The 18,580-nt window shown below is 31.8% G+C and overlaps 1 protein-coding gene across 1 annotated transcript; it reads left to right on the forward strand.

Annotated features, from left to right (window-relative positions):
• The first annotated feature begins 6,955 nt into the window (after positions 1-6,955).
• LOC11409280 (probable protein phosphatase 2C 43) lies at positions 6,956-17,713 on the forward strand. Its single transcript, XM_024778689.1, has 4 exons — positions 6,956-7,100; positions 16,421-16,785; positions 16,874-17,113; positions 17,300-17,713. The coding sequence occupies exons 1-4, from the start codon at positions 6,956-6,958 to the stop codon at positions 17,711-17,713; spliced, it is 1,164 nt and encodes a 387-aa protein (XP_024634457.1).
• Positions 17,714-18,580: the final 867 nt, after the last annotated feature.

Consider the following 18,580-nt stretch of genomic DNA (forward strand, 5'->3'; position numbering starts at 1 on the left):
AACATTGCTATTGTTGGGATTAGGTGCAATTACTACGAGTCTGTTGTAAATGTTTGATCTGACTGGTTATATATAAATTTTATTATTCATTAGTGGAAAGACGAACACTCAAATCCTTAATTTTTTCAGAGTTTATTATATTAAAAAAAGGTGTGTATTTTTAGGGAGTGCAATAGAAAACCTGAGATTTTAATTTTATGTGAATTCATGATTTTGGTCTGACTTTTTTACTTCCGATTATACCTTTAAACAAATTTATTTATAAGATTGTTATATTGTTGATGTCATTCAAAAATATAAGTTGGTTTGTTACAATATAAAAGTGAAAAATATCTATACATGTTCTTTTTTCAAAATCAAAATTACATAAAACGTATCGTTCGTAATTTATATGTATTAACACTATAAAAAAATAATTGAATAGTGTAATTTAAATGCATTAGTTCATTAAATTATGTAGATTTAAAATTAAAAATGAATTTAATCATTAAGAGTAAAAAGTATTGAATAAAGTAAAGAATAATGATCTGGTGAGACTTGGTCAAAATGATACAAGTTTGTAGAGGCTACAAATAATACTTGATTTCTCAATGGGTATGATTGGTTGGTGATGTTGAAAGGTAATTCATGGGTTTTAAGAGTATTATATATAGTGCAAATCATATGGTAGTTAAGTTAGTTATGTTACTTGGTGTGTAAATAACTTACTAAGTTGGTTTTCATGTCTTGGGCTTCACTAGTACTTTGTAAGCCTGACTCATAAAATGTATAAGTAATCACATTATGATGATGAATGAAGGAGTAAAGTGCATAACCATAACCATTCTAAGAACCTACCATAGACTAAATTCTAACAACTCAAGATTAAGTATCCTTTCATCCTTTGATCATTTAGTGAAGATGACAAGCTCTTATATGGAGAATCTTGGCAATAGTTTCGGTTGCAAATTACCAATTTTTGACACCAATAATTAAGATTGGTGGAACAAGCAAATAAATCGATATTTGATTTGCGAGATATCTCTTAAAAAAAATGTTACTGATGTTCAACCTAAGATCTCCAACTCATCTTCCTTTACATCAAACCAGTTTAGTTTAAAAAAAAAAATCACAATTAAAGTCTAATAACAAAGTAAAAAGAAAATTTAAAACATAAACGTAATCAGCAAAACATAGACTCATAATCAAAGTCTAAAAATCACAATGAGGCCATAACTTAAAAAAGGGAAAGAAAGAAGAAAACAAGAGAATGATAGAGAGAGGACGCACTTTTCAACGGCGGAGAGAACATCATCCTTTTCAATCTTTCCACCAATATTTGAAGCCAAATCCATTGCTTTGAAATGCTTTAATCAGAAGTGAATGAAATGCCAGAGAGTATGGAATGAAATGTGATGAAGAAGAAATCACGTAGATGAGAGAGAGAGAAAGGGAGAAGGTTTTGATGTATTTTAAAATAGAAAAGAGGGAGAGGACAAAGATATGGAGTGTCATGTGACGAAGTATTTTATGCCATGCGATTGGGAAAGTACGCCGTAGGCTTACGGCAAGACCAAGTTAGGTTAGCATTGGAAACTCCATTGTTCTGCTATGACTTCTAGAAAATTGATCTTCTGACATAGAAAACTTCACAATGACATAAGTAATTTACATAATTGTTCCCGGCAATTAACATTACATAAAATGGTAATTCCGCATGAAATCAAACCGAAACAACAACATCCACCAATCACAAACATCAACATTTCATAGTTTATCAATTATTCGGTAACATTACACAAAATCGATAATGCGTTAACGTTTCACAATTGTTTAAAATTCGTCAAATTTTCCACATTATGCAACACATTACACGTAATGTACATTAACTTATACTCCCTCCGTCCCTTATTATAGGACCCTTTTAGAAAAAACACGGGTTTTAAGAAAGTTGATTATTTTGTTAAATTTGTTGACAAATGACATTTTTTTCCATGTTTGCCCTTCTTATAATTGAAATCGCAATTCACTATTTTACTATATTAATTACCCACTACTACTTGAATGTAAGTTTGAAAAGGTCATTGCACAGAAGAAAAAAAAAATGGAGCGTGAATAACCACTACTACTTGAATAACCATTCCATTTTTTTTTTTGTCCACAAAAATTTGGAATCATTCTTTTTTTTCCAAAATTTCAAATTTGAAGCTCCAAACTTAAAATTTTTACGAATTATTTTCAAATTTCTTGCGCTTTTTTTTAAGAACAAGGAGCATGAAACAACAATATATAAACATATAGAGGACTAAACATATTCTTCATGAAAAATTATAGGACATGAATATCATAATTATAAAGGCAGCCTTCAGTGCATGAATTGGGAGTTCCCACATAAACTTATTGCTCTTTTTTTTTATCAAAGGAAAAAAGAATTTATTGCTTTTCAAAAAAATATGTAGAGTAAATAGGGGTAATTTTGTAAAGAAAAATTAATGCACTTGAAAATATCAAAAGGGTCTTATAAAAAGGGACAATTTTTTTTCTTCCTAAAAGGGTCCTATAATAAGGGACGGAGGGAGTAATAAATGCGAAACTCAAATATATATATATATAATTAGTTAAAGGTTAGTTACATATCACCTAAAAAAATTGGTCATTACATTATATATCCCAAAAAATACATCGGGGCGTATCAACCAAAAAACAGATTAACACCTACCAAAATGTGTCATATTTCATCTAATAAAAGCAAATAATCTAAATGTTCCAAAACATCTAAAAATTCGGTGTTTGCTTTAACCGGAGTGTCATCAAACATAATTGGATTGTCTTCATTTGTTGGTTTTTTTGTTGGAACCATTCTCTCTTTGTCCTCAATCTCCATGAGTGCTCGGAAACAATCGTGTTGATCCAAGAATTTATAATCCCATGTTTTTGCCTCATCGCTCCAATGATTTCTCCACTCCGTGGATGATGGAGGTAGTAGACAACCATCTTTCAACGAAAGAAGGACAAAATGATTTGGGATTAAACCAAGGCAAATCATGTTGCTTTTCGGATTAACTGGAGGCACACCTCTACGTGGGAAAAAAGTCTCGGAGACTCCAATATCAAGGGTAGTCATCTCCACCACCGGCTTATTGTAACAAGATGCAACGATGTGTCCCATATCTGGCAATGTCAACCATTTTTCAGAAGGTGCAAAGCTACTAGGATTTTTGGGGGGATGCAATCCATCCAAAATGTACTTGTAACGGTCCTCGCTCGCATATACCTCTATGTATTTGTTCCTATGCTCTTTCAACATTTTAATAAGTGCTCTCCGCACCATAACATGACTTTCTTCCGTCAAACCCACGCGTTCGGCAATAGCCCTAAACCCACAATGTCCGTCACCAATAACATGCACAATTCCCTCAATGTATGGTCTCATGAATTTTGGCATGTAATACATAGGACTCGATGGATTATAATTTCTTGAAACCAAGCTAGGCTTAGGAACCGGGACCGAAGAAATGCCAATACAAGCACCTTTTCTTTTAGGTTATGAAGATTTTTTTCGTGGTGAAGATTGACTTTCCGGGTGTTGAGAATCAATAGTCTCCCACATAGATGGGATCCTACGCGTTGTTTTTGGTGTAGTATTGATTTTTTTGGGAGCTCCTTTGGTTGGCACCTTTCTTGGAGGCGGTGACAACATTGTGATCTCCGGAAACGCTAACAACCGCATACCCTCTTTGATTTCTAGTTTCAATTGGAATGGAACTCTTACAAGACGTTCTTGGATACCATGCCACTCCTCCGCGACCGATATACTCTTCATTACTTTCTTCTTCACCCATATACAACTTATGCCAATGTGGGTGTATCTCATCCAATCGAATGGGCTTGTTGTGACGGATTGTCATAGCAATAATGCATGCACAAGGTAGGCCATACAATGTCCTTGGAACAAAACCGCAAGTTTTCTTCTCGATGCACAAGGTTTTCCTAGCACGCGTTTTTTCCACAAAAATAAAGTTCATGGTTTGTCTAGACATGTGACCCCCCAACTCGGAGTACAAAGTGACATCTTTGTACCTATGTTCCAAGACCGTAACGCTCCTACCAAACGATGATTGTATCTCCCCAAATTGGTTTGCCAACATGTCATCTATTTAAGCCAATTTACGTCTTAGCCGATTCACCACTTACACTTAGTTACTCTATGATTCATCCTCATATCATTAACTAACTAAACTATTACTCATCATTGAATAATCATAGCACATCATGTTACATCATCAAGTATTCCTCATCAATAATTTATCAAAATCGTAATAAATTCATAATCCAATTATGGTTAAATCACAACTTCATTACTAGTCCTTACATTCCTCTACACATAATTATTAATCCTACAAGCCTTACATTGATGTTATACCAAGCCTACCCAATTCTAAATGCCAAGAAGGGTTAAAATAGTGAAATATGAAGAAAATGGTTTCACAGAATCGTGTCACGATTTTGGGAACCGTGGCACGATTTTATGTCCAGAAAACAATGTAATTCTGCCAGCAAAATCGTGACACGATTTTGACAACATCAGTTCCAAAAATCAAGTTTTTCCAAAATACGATTTTCACCATTTTAAGTTATTCCAAGGCTTTAAATCAATCTCAAACACACCGAAATCATCAAACTAATGTCATCTAATCAATAATACATTCATTACATCCCCCATCAACTTAATTTAATCACTTTCATAAACCCAATAACCTAGCAAGAACATAAATTATGATGGATTCTTCATCATTCAACAACAACAATCATGTTTTCCATCAAATTAAGCTAAAAACACATAGTTATGAATTTAACATAATCAAAACTTTAATTTCGTGCAACAACAAGAAGTTTATAGCACTTTTAATATACTCAAAATTAACAACTTAATTAGAGCACGAAAATTAGTTTAAAATAACATCAGTTTCATAATTTCACAAACACAAACATGACCCAAATATCATATAAGAGGTTATAATTCAATATATGAACATAATCTCTCCATCCTTACCTCTAAATCCCAAAAGCAATGATATAAGCTCCAATTTACTCTCCCTCTTGAGTTTCTCCAAGCTAGATCTTATTCTCCTTTGAAATTCTTCTCTCTTTCTCTTTTTCTCTATTTTCTCTTTTCTTCCACTTTGTCTCTTTTCTCTCAATTGTGACAAATGAGCTCCGGACCTAATTTTCACAAAGACTACTTCTCTTATATACTATTGGACTTAGTCATACTCACTAATGGGCTTAATAGCTTTCTATCACTCATAAAATATTACTACCCAATTGCTTTTTTGAAATTCCCACTATTACTCATACACCGTGATTCTATTAATTACCCTAAGTTGCTACTAACTTCGCTAAATGATCTTCCACGCCAAATTAATTAAAATATCGATAACTCGAAAATTACAAAAATGCCCTTACTCCTAAAATGACCAAAATACCCTTAGTGCCTAAAAATCCACTAATCCCCAAATCAAGCACATTTTTTTATTTTTTATTTTTTGCGAAGCCAAGAGATTGGACACGCATCAAGGGGAAGCAATGGCATCCCAACTAGGTTGGCACCCCGCAAAACTCCCATCCTATACCGATAATCTCAGAGAAAATTTTATTAAAAAAAAGGAGAAAAAAGTACAAGAGGGGGACTAGGCCAAAACCCTCAAAAAACAAAGAAGAAACAACAAAAAAAGAAAAGAAAAATGAAACAACAAACAGGAAAGAAAAAAGGAAACATCTAACTACTTAAATGAGAGCGAGGGAACCGACTCCAGTCCAAAAAGAAGTCAGTCTGAAGAGTCTGAGGCAACACCGAAAACCAAGTTGTGCCTTGTATCGAATGACCCATATTAGCAAGTAAATCGGTGCTACTCGAGTCATTCCAATAAAGAAAATTCATTGATCACCTGAATCTGGGGTATCACCAACTCCTCCCATGATTCAAATTTTACTTGTTCCACATCATCCGAAAGCATGACAGCGTGCAAATCATCAGGGGAAGCTAACTCCAATATTGGGCGTGAAGGCAAAGAGCCTTGGGGGATCTCCTCAGACACACAGGGGGTGTCTGAGCTAGTGTTGGAGCCGCAAAAGTAGAACCATCAACAGTAGTCGAGTTGATTTATGGCTCGGTAGGTTTAGGTGTTGCAAATGCAATGGATGAACCTATACCATAGGGGTTCTCTTTAATATGCACCCACTGAGGTTTCATGGATGGTATCTGCATCTTCCCTTTTGCAACTTTATCCTTAGACATGTCTTCCTTCCTAGGGTACAACCAACGACAGTTTGTAACATCATGTCTAAGTGTCTGACAATGCGAACAAAAATCTGGAATCCGTTCATAAACTACCTTCCCGTTCGACGAGAATTTCGTGAAAAATCTTTTAGGAAAATTCAATGTCGACTATATTACGTGCATAGTGTCCAAAAAGTCTTTTCAAGGTTCCATCCAATATTCTTGTGGCAGTGCCATCAATCGGATCCATACTTGCGCATGTGTATTTCTCTGATTATGCATATCAATATCCACTGACCATTCAAATAATCGTAACATCCCCGGCTTCAAGTTCACAGTTCCCATTGCCCAAACAATTTGCAAATCAGATTCAGTGGCAAAAAAGAATTCATAAAAGCCCCTACCTAAAGATAGCAACGTCCAAGGTGCATAGTATTCCATTGTTTTCGAAGCTTGTCTTCAATTTCCTTTGACGCATAGGGTTTATCTCCTTTTTGTTTAGAACCAACCTTCCACAAAGGTTTCTCTTACACACATTGACCCCCTGTTCATAAATTGGCTGAGTAATACGAATAGAGAGAGTCTCACCACGCATTGTAGGTTGTGGCAGATTGTCCGTGCGATGCGACAAGTGCTTGTGCAAGGGACCGCGGCGGCGGTTGTGGTGCTGGAACCGCCGTTGTGGAGGGCAGTGCCATGAGAGATGGTGCAGCTTTGGAGGGCGCAACTGTCGGCAATAACAACTCTGCCTGCCAATCGAACGGCTTAGCAGAAAGTCTTGAAAGAGCACCAAATAGCACTTCAGTTAATCACCAATTGGAAAATAGTGACCACCGAATTTGTACAATAGTAACAAATCAAAAGTTAAAGAAACTAGCACTCCCAAAGAATTTGAAAGACCTCGTAAAGTGAATTCAAGGATGCTAAATACGGTAAATATTTCAATTGTAAATAATCAGAGGTCAGCACCGAACAATAATAACAAGTAGCAATGGAAATGGATGGAGAATTAAAATCAATTTTACAAAAGAAGGGGGCTCTTACACACATCAAATAAACAATTAAATAAATATAATAAATAAATAAATAATCATATAGAAAATTGGGGTGTTACATTTCATAGCCATTAATTGATGTGACAACACATCATTAGTCCGGTACATGAGGTACAACCACTTCTTACTTTGGCGTCTGATTTCCCACTTGGATAAAATTATCCTATCTTCACTTGGATATTGAAATATCCTAACACCAAGGCTCATGAATGCATGAACATATGACTCACCAAATGCATATGTTCATACAAAACATCACCATCATAAACTTCACCATTTTATATACATGTATTGATCATCATTTTATACATATATACATACACCATCATGGATTATCAACATCAATAATTATCATCGTGAAAAATCATCATTATAATCATCATAATCAAAATCATCATACACCACATCAAAGAGGTAACATCACTTCATACGGCGAAATTAGCATGTGAGATGATTAATCATTTACGCCTAGTTAATCGATACACCATATGCATACTCATTACTAATTCAATCGTTATTCATCATGTTAACACTATTATTTAATCATTTACAAGTTATCATGCCTTACTTCATCATTTTACCAAAGTTCGTCTATTTTCGCATATTTCAACAAAACCAAGTTATATGTTCTCATGCATTCTTACATTCTATATCTATGGCTAAGATCATAGTAGTACATGCATATCAACATCATTCACATCAATAGAACAACATCATTTCATTAAGCCAATTTACGTCATAGCCGAATTGGTTTGCCAACATCTCATCTATTTAAGCCAATTTACGTCTTAGCCGATTCACCACTACACTTAGTTACTCTGTGATTCATCCTCATATCATTAACTAACTAAATTATTACTCATCATTGAATATTCATAGCACATCATGTTACATCATCAAGTATTCCTCATCAATAATTTATCAAGATCATAATCAATTCATAATTCAATTATGGTTAAATCACAAGTTCATTACTAGTGCTTACATTCCTCTACACATAATTATTAATCCTACAAGTCTTACTTTGATGTTATACCATGCCTACCCAATTCTAGATGCCAAGAAGGGTTAAAAATAGTGAAATATGAAGAAAATGGTTTCACAGAATCGTGTCAGAATCGTGTTACATTTCATAGCCATTAATTGATGTGACAACACATCATTAGTCCGGTACATGAGGTACAAACACTTCTTAGTTTGGCGTCTGACTTCCCTAATATAAAAAATATTGTAGCTGATCCAGACGATCCGGTGGATCCGGTGTTGCAAAAGGAATTAGATTCGACCAATCATTTTTTATTGAACAGCACCACCGCAGATATCTCCTTTTCTCCTTACTTAACAAAGGCACAAAAGAAGAAAGAAAACCAAGCAAGCAAGGTGACTTATGCAACCCGTTCTCATGGTCCACTCCCGACCTCTCAATGATTTCTACTTGAATTTGTGATTTTGCGGTTGGTATTTGGACGAGGCTTGGGGCTCAAATTGGTTTGACACTCTTCCATTGTCGCTGTCATTAGACTTCTTTAGGGATCGACACGGCCTTCCTAAGTTTTGATTTCCCTAGGTTGTCTTTTTTCTTTTTCTTTCTCGCCTTTTTTGTTGCTGAGGGTTTTGGCCTAGTCCCCCCTCGTTTATATTTCTTTTTCCCTTTTTAATAATATATATGGAGTAGGTGGTAGAGGATGAGAGTTCCGGTTGGGTGCCAACCTAGTTGAGATGTTTCCGGCCTCCTTAATGTCTAACCTATTTCTTGACTTATAAAAAAAAAAATACACTGATGAAATATACTAATTGAATTTTTATAATAATGTATGATTAAACTTGGTTTCAAATTTTACTAGAAATGTAAGTGCGTATCATATTTTTTATATGTAAAACATTTGAGTATTTATTAGTGAATGACATACAATGATCAATGTTAAAATTGGTGAACACAAGTACAACTTTCTATTTTAAATAATGGAGCACAAAAAGTACAGGAAATGGATTCTACTTTTGACTCTAAAGCAAATGGATTTTTCACCCTTTGAGATTTGGTAACTTTAAGGGTTCATTTAGTTCGCATTTTTAGAGAGGAAGAGAGGGAGTAGTTTTTTTTTTTTTGTTTGATTCAATTTCTATGAGGGAAGGAGAAGAGGAGCAAAATCGCTCATAAATAATTAAAATAATTAATTTAATTTGTTCCAACTAGAATTTGAATTTGAATTTTTCAAAATTTTTTTGTTATTAACTCAATTTCACTAACCACTTGAGTAAAATTATTCATTTAAATAAGATACAAATATATAACAAATTATATTCTTTGATTTTTTTAAGCAAAAATTAGAATGTAAAAGCATTAGATAATAATTTTGTTGGCCACAATCTTTCATTCATTTCACATTATATTCTTTAATAACGATTGCAGGGGAACTCGAACCACAATCATTCATTCATTCATTCATTTCACTCTCTTTTACTTATGTAGAAAAAAGAAGACAAACAAATTAATGGCATTATAGAAGATAAACAAAAAGCTCATTATAGAAATTAATGGCATCCATCCGTATTATTGCAAATTAAACAGAATTACAAAGGGTGATGGAAGCATCATCTCTCATACAATACTCTCATTTTTCTTAACAAGGTTTAGAGCAAAAACATCTGCGACGGAAGCCATGACAATGTCCTCCAGTGAAACCCTCTGTTTTGCACACATTAGCACAATTGTGTTTAATCCAACATACTCCTTTGAAGCTATGACTTTGAGAATCACAAGTCCTTGCCTCCGGCTCTTCCACGTGAGTTGGCTGCATCTCTGCCCATATCATAAAATCAACAAATTGAATATATGAAGTTAGAGATCTCATTAATTCATGCAGTCACAATATCGATGTCCAATAGAACAAGATCGAATATATCAGATTTATAGCTTTATTTTTATATTAAAAAAACAAATTATGCACTAAAATATGGACCGTACGATCATGATTCAATGTTCATCAATATGGTCGGTGGTGATTTTGTGAGATCTATGATCGCATGAATTATGATTTAGATATACCATATAAATTGAGGGAAATATTAAACACAATCATATAAAGTGTTTCATAGCAAGTAACACCCACCTGTGGATACTAGAAGGAAAAGGAAGAAAAAGATGGTGCAAACTAAAGTGATTGAACGAGCCATATAAGAGACTTTGCTTCGAAGAAGAAAATAGAACTAGTTGAAACTTGTTGAACCGTTGAAGTGAAATGCAAATGGAGATAGTCTGTCTTAAATAGGGTAATAGAATTTTTTTTCCTATCAAAAATAGGGTAATTTTTTATTTATTTTTGGAATAAAGCTTCTTTTCTATTTTTTATAAAGACATAAGAGATGATAATAAATGTTCCCTTGTTTTTTTGTTTTTTGAAGGAAATAAATGTTACCTTGTTGTTTGCCAATGAATGAGTATTTTACAAGTACTAGATTTAATACTAGTGCACATGCGAATAACATGATAATTTTTTATTTTAGTATGATTTTTTTTTATTTTGCATGTGTTTAAAATTTATATTATATTCATCTACAATTACAACTTTTTTATATAAATAAGTGTAAATATATTAACTTGAATTATCTCGTGCTAGAGAAAGTATTTTGGCACACGTCAAAGGACCTCTTCCAAACATCTTAATGCTCTTACTTAGGTCACAAGCCTACGTTATCAAACTCTGCTCGTGCTAGAGAAAGTTTTGAATAAGTGATTTTCAATGATTAATATAAAATGTGATTTTGAGTGATGCCAATCATACCACGTCGTTTTTAACCAATTCACTCATCCTTCACTCCAATGGTATAACTTTTTAGAGTCAAATATATTTTTACCAATTACATCATGTAAATATTTTTATTGTTATTTTTATTTTGTTAATTTAATATTTTTTTTATCAATTAATATATTTTTCAAGTTAATTATAAATTACTTTCACCATCAACTATTTTGTATATATTACCTTTTAAGTGCTATGTTAGATCTTGTAAAAAAAAAGTGCTATGTTAGATTGAAATTAAACTATTTTTTGATTTTTTATTGTTTATGAGATTTTAGGTTATTTGAATTAATTTTTATAGAATTAAGTTTAGTTTTCTTTGAGATAGCTGATTGATAATCAATATTTAACAAAAAAAAAATGGCTTAATTGCATTTTTTTCCCCTATCTTTTGTCAATTGTGCGATTTTGCACCCCCTCTTTTTTTTTGAGCGATTTTGCACCCCATCTTTTTGCCCCCTTTCTGATTTTGCACCCATCTTTGTGTTCAATTGCACTTTTGCCCCTTATCTTTTTGTTAATTGTGCGATTTTGCACCCTCACTTATATTTTTTGAGCGATTTTGCACCCTATCTTTTGCCCCTTTTCCCCTCTTTTAATGATGATTTTGAACAAAACACAGTTGGCAAAAGATAGGGTGCAAAATCGCTCAAAACAAAAGAGGGGGTGCAAAATCGCACAATTAACAAAAGATAGGGGGGAAAAGTGCAATTAAGCCAAAAAAAATAAATAATATCTTAAATATCATTTATTGTGATATATCTCATATTTTAATCATTTTTTATATTTTCCTTTTATAATTAGAGTTTTTATGTTTTATTTTTTTGAGGTTGTCTTGTAGACCTCCATTGATACCTAAATTGTTTGATAAAATTTATATTTTTGAAATTTTTCAAGGTTTATTTTATGTTAAATTAAAATTTTTATGCATTAATTTTTTTTTGTTTTGTTTAAGAGCTATAGACAATTTGATCTCTTATTTCTTTTTTTTTTTTTCGTTTCATTAGGGTCTGTTAAATTACAAAAACTAACAAATTTGTGTCATATGTTATTTTTCGTCAAGCAATATGTTTGTAATTTAAGAGACAAAAATTGAACCTAAAAAAATTAAGGGACCAAATTGTTTACCGATTACAAGTTAAGGGACAAAAATAAAACAATCAAAATTTAAGGGACTAAAGTGAACTTAAAAGATCAAAACTATAAAATGCCGTATATTTTGAGCGTATAGATCGGATAATCAGTTTCGTTTTCTTCCCATTAGTACGTAATGATTAAGAATCCGGCTAAAACTGATTGATGATTTTTCTCTTTTTAAAATGGCTTAATGATGTGTTTCGTCCTTGCAATTAGGCGTCATTTAAAAATTAGTCCCTGTAATTGCTAATCATGACAATTTACCCTTGTATTGTTTAATCATTTAAAATTTCGTCCTTTAACCAACTTAATCACGTCATCAAATTAGCAAAATGACATGGAAATGTACAAAAATACCCTCATCATCATTCGTGAAATGACATTTTTACCCCTGTCTTCATCTTCTTCTCATGATAAAGACGAGGGTATTTTTGTCCATTCCCATGCCATTTGGTAATTTGATGACTTGGCAGTGATTAAGTTGGTCAAAAAACGAAATTTTAAATGATTAAACAATGCAAGGGTAAATTGCGAGGATTAGCGATTACAGGAACTAATTTTTAAATTACGTCTGATTGCAAGGACGAAACACATCATTAAGCCTTTTGAAATTTTTTTTTTTTTTGGTACAAGCCTTTTGAAATTTATGTACAACATAAAGGTATTGATCATTTTTAGCAAAAAAATAAGAAGGCAATTTATCATTTGTTAACTTCCCTATAGTTCTATTTGCATGTACACAGTTTTTATTATTTTTTGACAAAATGAATGTGCAAAGTTAATCACCAATCAATTATCAAACAGTCCTCGTGAGCTTAGCTCAGTTGGTAGGAACAAATCATAAAATATGCAAGATTGGGGTTCAAACCTCGATCACCATAAAAAATATCAATTACCAAACAGAACTATAGGAAAGTCTTTGTTTTAAGGAATTATAGGGAAGTTAACAAATAATAAATTACCTTCTATTTTTTTTTGCTAATAATGATCAATTACCTTTATGTTGTGCGTAAATTTCAAAAATAGAAAAATCATCAATCAATTTTAGCATGATTCATAATTCATTCATTACGTACAAATGAAAAGGAAAGAGAGCCGCTATTTACCGCGACATGAAGTTTCACGGAATAACCTTTGTAAAAGTGATTTTGGCGAAAAAAAATAAAAAGTGATTTTGGTTATAATAAATAACATTTCAATATTAAAAATAAAAAGTGATTTTGGCGAAAAAAACGGCGATGGTTGTGTCATTCTTGATTTTTCGTTTTTAAAGCGTTCGTGGTATATGGTATTTCTCAATGATAAATCACCTTTGTTTTTTTTTTTTTTGCTAATAATGATCAAATACATTTATATTGTGCGTTAAAATGTCCTCATGAACTTAGCTCAATTGTTAGGGACAATGCATAATATATGTACGGTCTGCGATTCACACCCTGGCCACCACAAAAAAAAAATTGTGCGTTAAAATATACCTATACATAAGTTTAAAAAATAAAATAAATCATCAATTAATTTTAGCATGCTTCACAATTCATTACGTACAAATGAAGAAAAAAAAAATCTGAATATCCAATCTATATGCTCAAAATATACGACATTCCTTAGTTTTGATTTTTAAAGTTATTTTCAGTTTCACTTTAGTCCCTTAAATTTTTATAGTTTTATTTTTGTTCCTTAACTAGTAAATGTTAAACAATTTTGTCCTTTAACTAGTAAATGTTAAACAATTTTGTCCCTTAACCCTTTTAGGTTCTATTTTTGTCTCTTAAATTACAAACACAATGCTTGAGAAAAAAAGAACATAAGGCACAAAACTATTAGCTTTTGTAATTTAAGATACCAAAATGCAACGAAAAAAAATTAAACGAAAAAAACATAGAGATCAATGTGTCTATGGTTTTTAAACTAAAATAAAATAAAATTAAGGGAAGTAAGTAAAATCTAAAAATAACTTAATGCATCAAAAATTGAATTTAGCTTCGAATAAACCTTGCAATTTAAAAAAAAAAAATTATCAAACATTTGTCAAAAAAAATAAAAATAAAACTTTATCAAACCATTTGGGTATCAATGGAGGTCTACAAAGACAACCTCAAAAAAAAAATAAACATAAAAACTCTAATTATAAAAGGAAAACATAAAAAAATGATTAAAATATGAGATATCACAATAAATGATATTTAAGAATATGAGAATATTGTATGAGAGATGATGGTTCCATCACCTTTTGTAATTATGTTTAATTTGCAATAATACATATGGATGCTATTAATTTCTATAATGAGTTTAATTTCTATTAATTTCTATAATGAGTTTTTTGTTTGTCTTCTTTTACTACATATGTCATTTTTATTGAAATATAAACAAATAGGTCCAAAAAATTATATGTGTTTGTCTAAATTTCAGGCCAAATACACTATAAAATTGTTTATCTAACCATTACCAAGAGTTTTTTTTTTTTGGTACAACCATTACCAAGAGTTTTATTCTTGAGTGTATAAACTAATTAGGGTTGAGAGTTTTGATTTATTGTGCAAATAAGATTGGTTTGTTTGATTTAGATGGTTGACAATGATTAAAGGGTCCGTTTGTTACGGATTAAAATAAAAGAGATTTTTACATATAATAATTTAGAGATTATATTTTAGACCGTTTGTTATAGCTTTTTTCAGAAGAAAAAAAATAATTTAAAAAAAAATAATAATTAAAAGTTTTGTATCCGTTTGTTAAAACTTTTTTAAAAAATAAGAATCTAAAAACAGCATTAAATGAGAAGGTGTTAAGAGCAACTTCACAAAAAATAGATTTTTTTAGAGGAGAGAGAAAATATTATTTAAAAGATTGAACTAATTTTGTAACAGAAATCCCTTTTATATATAGTTGTATCCAAACAAACTAAATTATTTGTTTAAAAAAATGATTTTTATTATGGTATACAAACGCAAAATAGATTCTGATTTTTCATTTTTTTCTAGGGAAGTTTCTGATTTTTCATAAATCTCTAAATTGTTTTATTTTAATCTGTAACAAACGGGCTTTTAGTTTGTTTTGATACAAATATATAAAAGAGATTTTTTGTTACAAAATTAGTTCAATTTTTAAAACCATATTTTCTCTCACCTCTAAATAAATCTATTTTTTGAGAAACTGCACTTAACAGCTTCTCATTTGAAACTGTTTTTAGATTATTTTTTTCAATTTCCAATTTTTTTTAAAAGTTGTAACAAACGGATGCAAACCTCTTAAAAGTGATTTTTTTAAGTGATTTTTTTTAAAAAAAAACTATAACAAACGGAGTTTAAGATTCTTTGAATCTCATCTATCTTTTTATTGGGTTAATATAAGTTTCCTACTAATTATTATATAAAAGAATCCTTATAGAAGAGAAATATTAACCATTCATGTTACGATTGCATCGGATGAGCGGAGTTTCTAAAAATCAAAATTGTTAATATCTTATTTGTGATCTATAGTTTTTAGTTTTCATAAACAAGTATTTATGTAATAAAAGAATTCAAGTGACTTATTTTTTTTTTAATGGCAAATAATAAAAGAATTCAAGTGACATATTTTCTTTTAATGGCAAATGTTAGTACTACCTCCGGTCCTATTTATAAGAGAAATTTAGGTCAACAAAAGTGAATGTATTTGGACTGAATTTTTAACTAGATACATCAACTTTTGTTGACCCAAAATTCTCTTATAAATAGGACCGGAGGGAGTATTTAGAAGTTATGTTAGTATTTTTGTCTCCTTTGCCATGATTCAAACTTGGACCTTTTATACCTTAACTCCTTTATTGACCACTCATACTTTCATGATAGGAAAAGAATTAGAACCAATTTTCGCAATAATAGCTTGTTCCAGAGCAGGATTAACTTCATTTTATATGTTTCGAATCTATTTACTTGTTTTTGAAGGATATTTAAACGTTCATTTTCAAAATTTCAATGGAAAGAAAAATAGTTCTTTCTATTCAATATCTTTATGGGGCAAAGAAGAAAAAATAAAAAACAAAATTCATTTATTAGCTTTATTAACAACTAATAATAATGAAAGTACTTCTTTGATAAAAAAGTTTATTTCTTTTTATTAATCTGTGAACTTTTTTTATTGGTTTGAGAATTAACGGTATTTTTCTTTTATGTTATGTGTTTACATTATAGGGTTTGCTAATGATAATGAGAATGATATAACTGAAGCTACCCTGAGAAATGCTGTTTCTGCTACTGAAGAGGGTTTTTTGGATTTTGCAAAAATGAATTATATGCATCAGCCAAATCTTGGATATGTTGGTTCATGCTGTCTTGCTGGAATTATATGGAAAGAGACACTACATGTTGCAAATCTTGGAGATTCGCGCGTTGTAATTGGTACTATGGTTAATAAAAAGATCCGTGCCGAGCAGTTAACAAGAGATCACAATTGTAATGATGAAGCTATTAGAGAAGAACTCAGGGCAATGCATCCTGATGATCCTAACGTTGTGATAAATGATAATGGTTCGTGGCGTGTTAAAGGCTTCATTACGGTAATTTTTTGTTTTTCTTTTAATCAATTTAGATAGAGTTATTGTTTGATTTGATATTGGTTGTAATGTTTTCTTGTATATTGATTAGGTAAGTAGAGCTATTGGTGATGCATATCTGAAGAGGTCTGAATTTACTTTGCGCGAATCATTCCCCAAATTGGAAATAGTTCCGGAACCCTTTACAAGAGGTGTGCTATCAGCAGAACCAGAGATGCATACTAGAGTTTTAACAGATAATGATAAGTTTATTATATTTGCTTCTGATGGACTTTGGGATTTCTTGTCAAATAAAAAAGCTGCTGAAATTGTTCAAAAGAATCCTAGAAATGTATGTATATATCTATAACTTGTTCTTTTCTTGATTTTTCCATTCACATTGAGAAGAAACACGAAGACTTATTTAGCCTTTAGAAAATGAAAATAAGTCTTCGTGTTTTTTGATTGACGACAATTTGAGTCTTTACAGTTATATTTGCAGGCTTTTAATTTAATTATTCTGTGGTGGATTTTGCAGGGAATTGCAAAAAGGCTTCTGAGTACCGCTCTAGCGGTAGCTGCTAAAAGAAGGAAGGTTACCTATAGGAAGATTCAGGCCGCTGCTACGGGACGCAACAATGTGAGCCGGAGGTCTTTTCATGATGATATAAGTGTGATTGTGGTGTTCTTGGACAAAACGTCGTTTCCGAGGCAGCCTGTACTTAATTTGTCCTACACAGGCTCATCTGACATGCCTGTACAATCAGATTTTGCACAATTTGGATTAACCACTTCAAGGCTGCAGTCATTGAGGCATCGGAGTCTGAAGGATATTATCCAGTTTGAATCAGGTTCATCACATGCATCTAGCTCTCAGGGCCCTCGGACTCCTCTGGCTCTGAACCCTCAAACCCTTGAGGGCGAGAGTTCTCGGGCTCAGAGCAATCGGTAGAATCTCAAACAGTGGTTTTTCCTCAGTTTTACGTATCATGAAATTTTAATAAGTGTTCTGGAGTTTGTGACACAAAGGATTATGTCTGATATGTAGCAAAAAAGCTTGTATGGTTCTGCTTTGTTTTGGAAATGAAAGTTCAAAAGTATTCTGAAATGTTGCATAGTGTTTTTACATTACTCTAAATTAAATTTCATGGTTTCGTTCACTCTTAATTAATTTGATTCAACATTTGATTCTACATGGTAATAAGGATATTCTTAAATAGCAAGAAGAGATTGTTGCTAGCTTTTTTAACAAGAATTTGTTCTAGCTAGCATTCCTCTTTTCTCAAATTCATGTATAAATATTTACAGCATAGACTATGATTGAATCTCTGTCGACAACTTTGTTACACTAAAGTTATCAAATTTCATAATGAATATGTTTTAAAAAAAAAATGTGCATATGATGGTATATCTATTTTAACTTAAAAAAACTAAAATTTTGGAGTAATCATAAATGGGTTTCAGCTAGTAAAGTTGTGGATTCTATGTACTCATAAATGGCTCTGAACCCTTAAATTCCTTTGCATGAATCAATAGCCATGGATAATCCAGTTAGTGCTAAAGATTGTCAAAACTACACATCTATTATATGGCCTCAAGGGAATGATTTTTGTTATTAATCAATAGCCATGTTATGTGGTTCCATTATAGGGCATGCTAAAGATAATTAGAATGATATAACTGAAGCTACCCAAATGATGGGACTCCTTCCCAGACCCTACGTATGCGGGAGCTTTAATGTACTGGATTGCCTTTTTTTGTTTCATTTGATATTGGATGCCTAGCCACTGATAGATATGAGATGCCTAGCCACCGATAG

This window comes from Medicago truncatula, chromosome 3 (assembly GCF_003473485.1).
Source record: "Medicago truncatula cultivar Jemalong A17 chromosome 3, MtrunA17r5.0-ANR, whole genome shotgun sequence".
Taxonomy (NCBI): Eukaryota; Viridiplantae; Streptophyta; class Magnoliopsida; order Fabales; family Fabaceae; genus Medicago; species Medicago truncatula.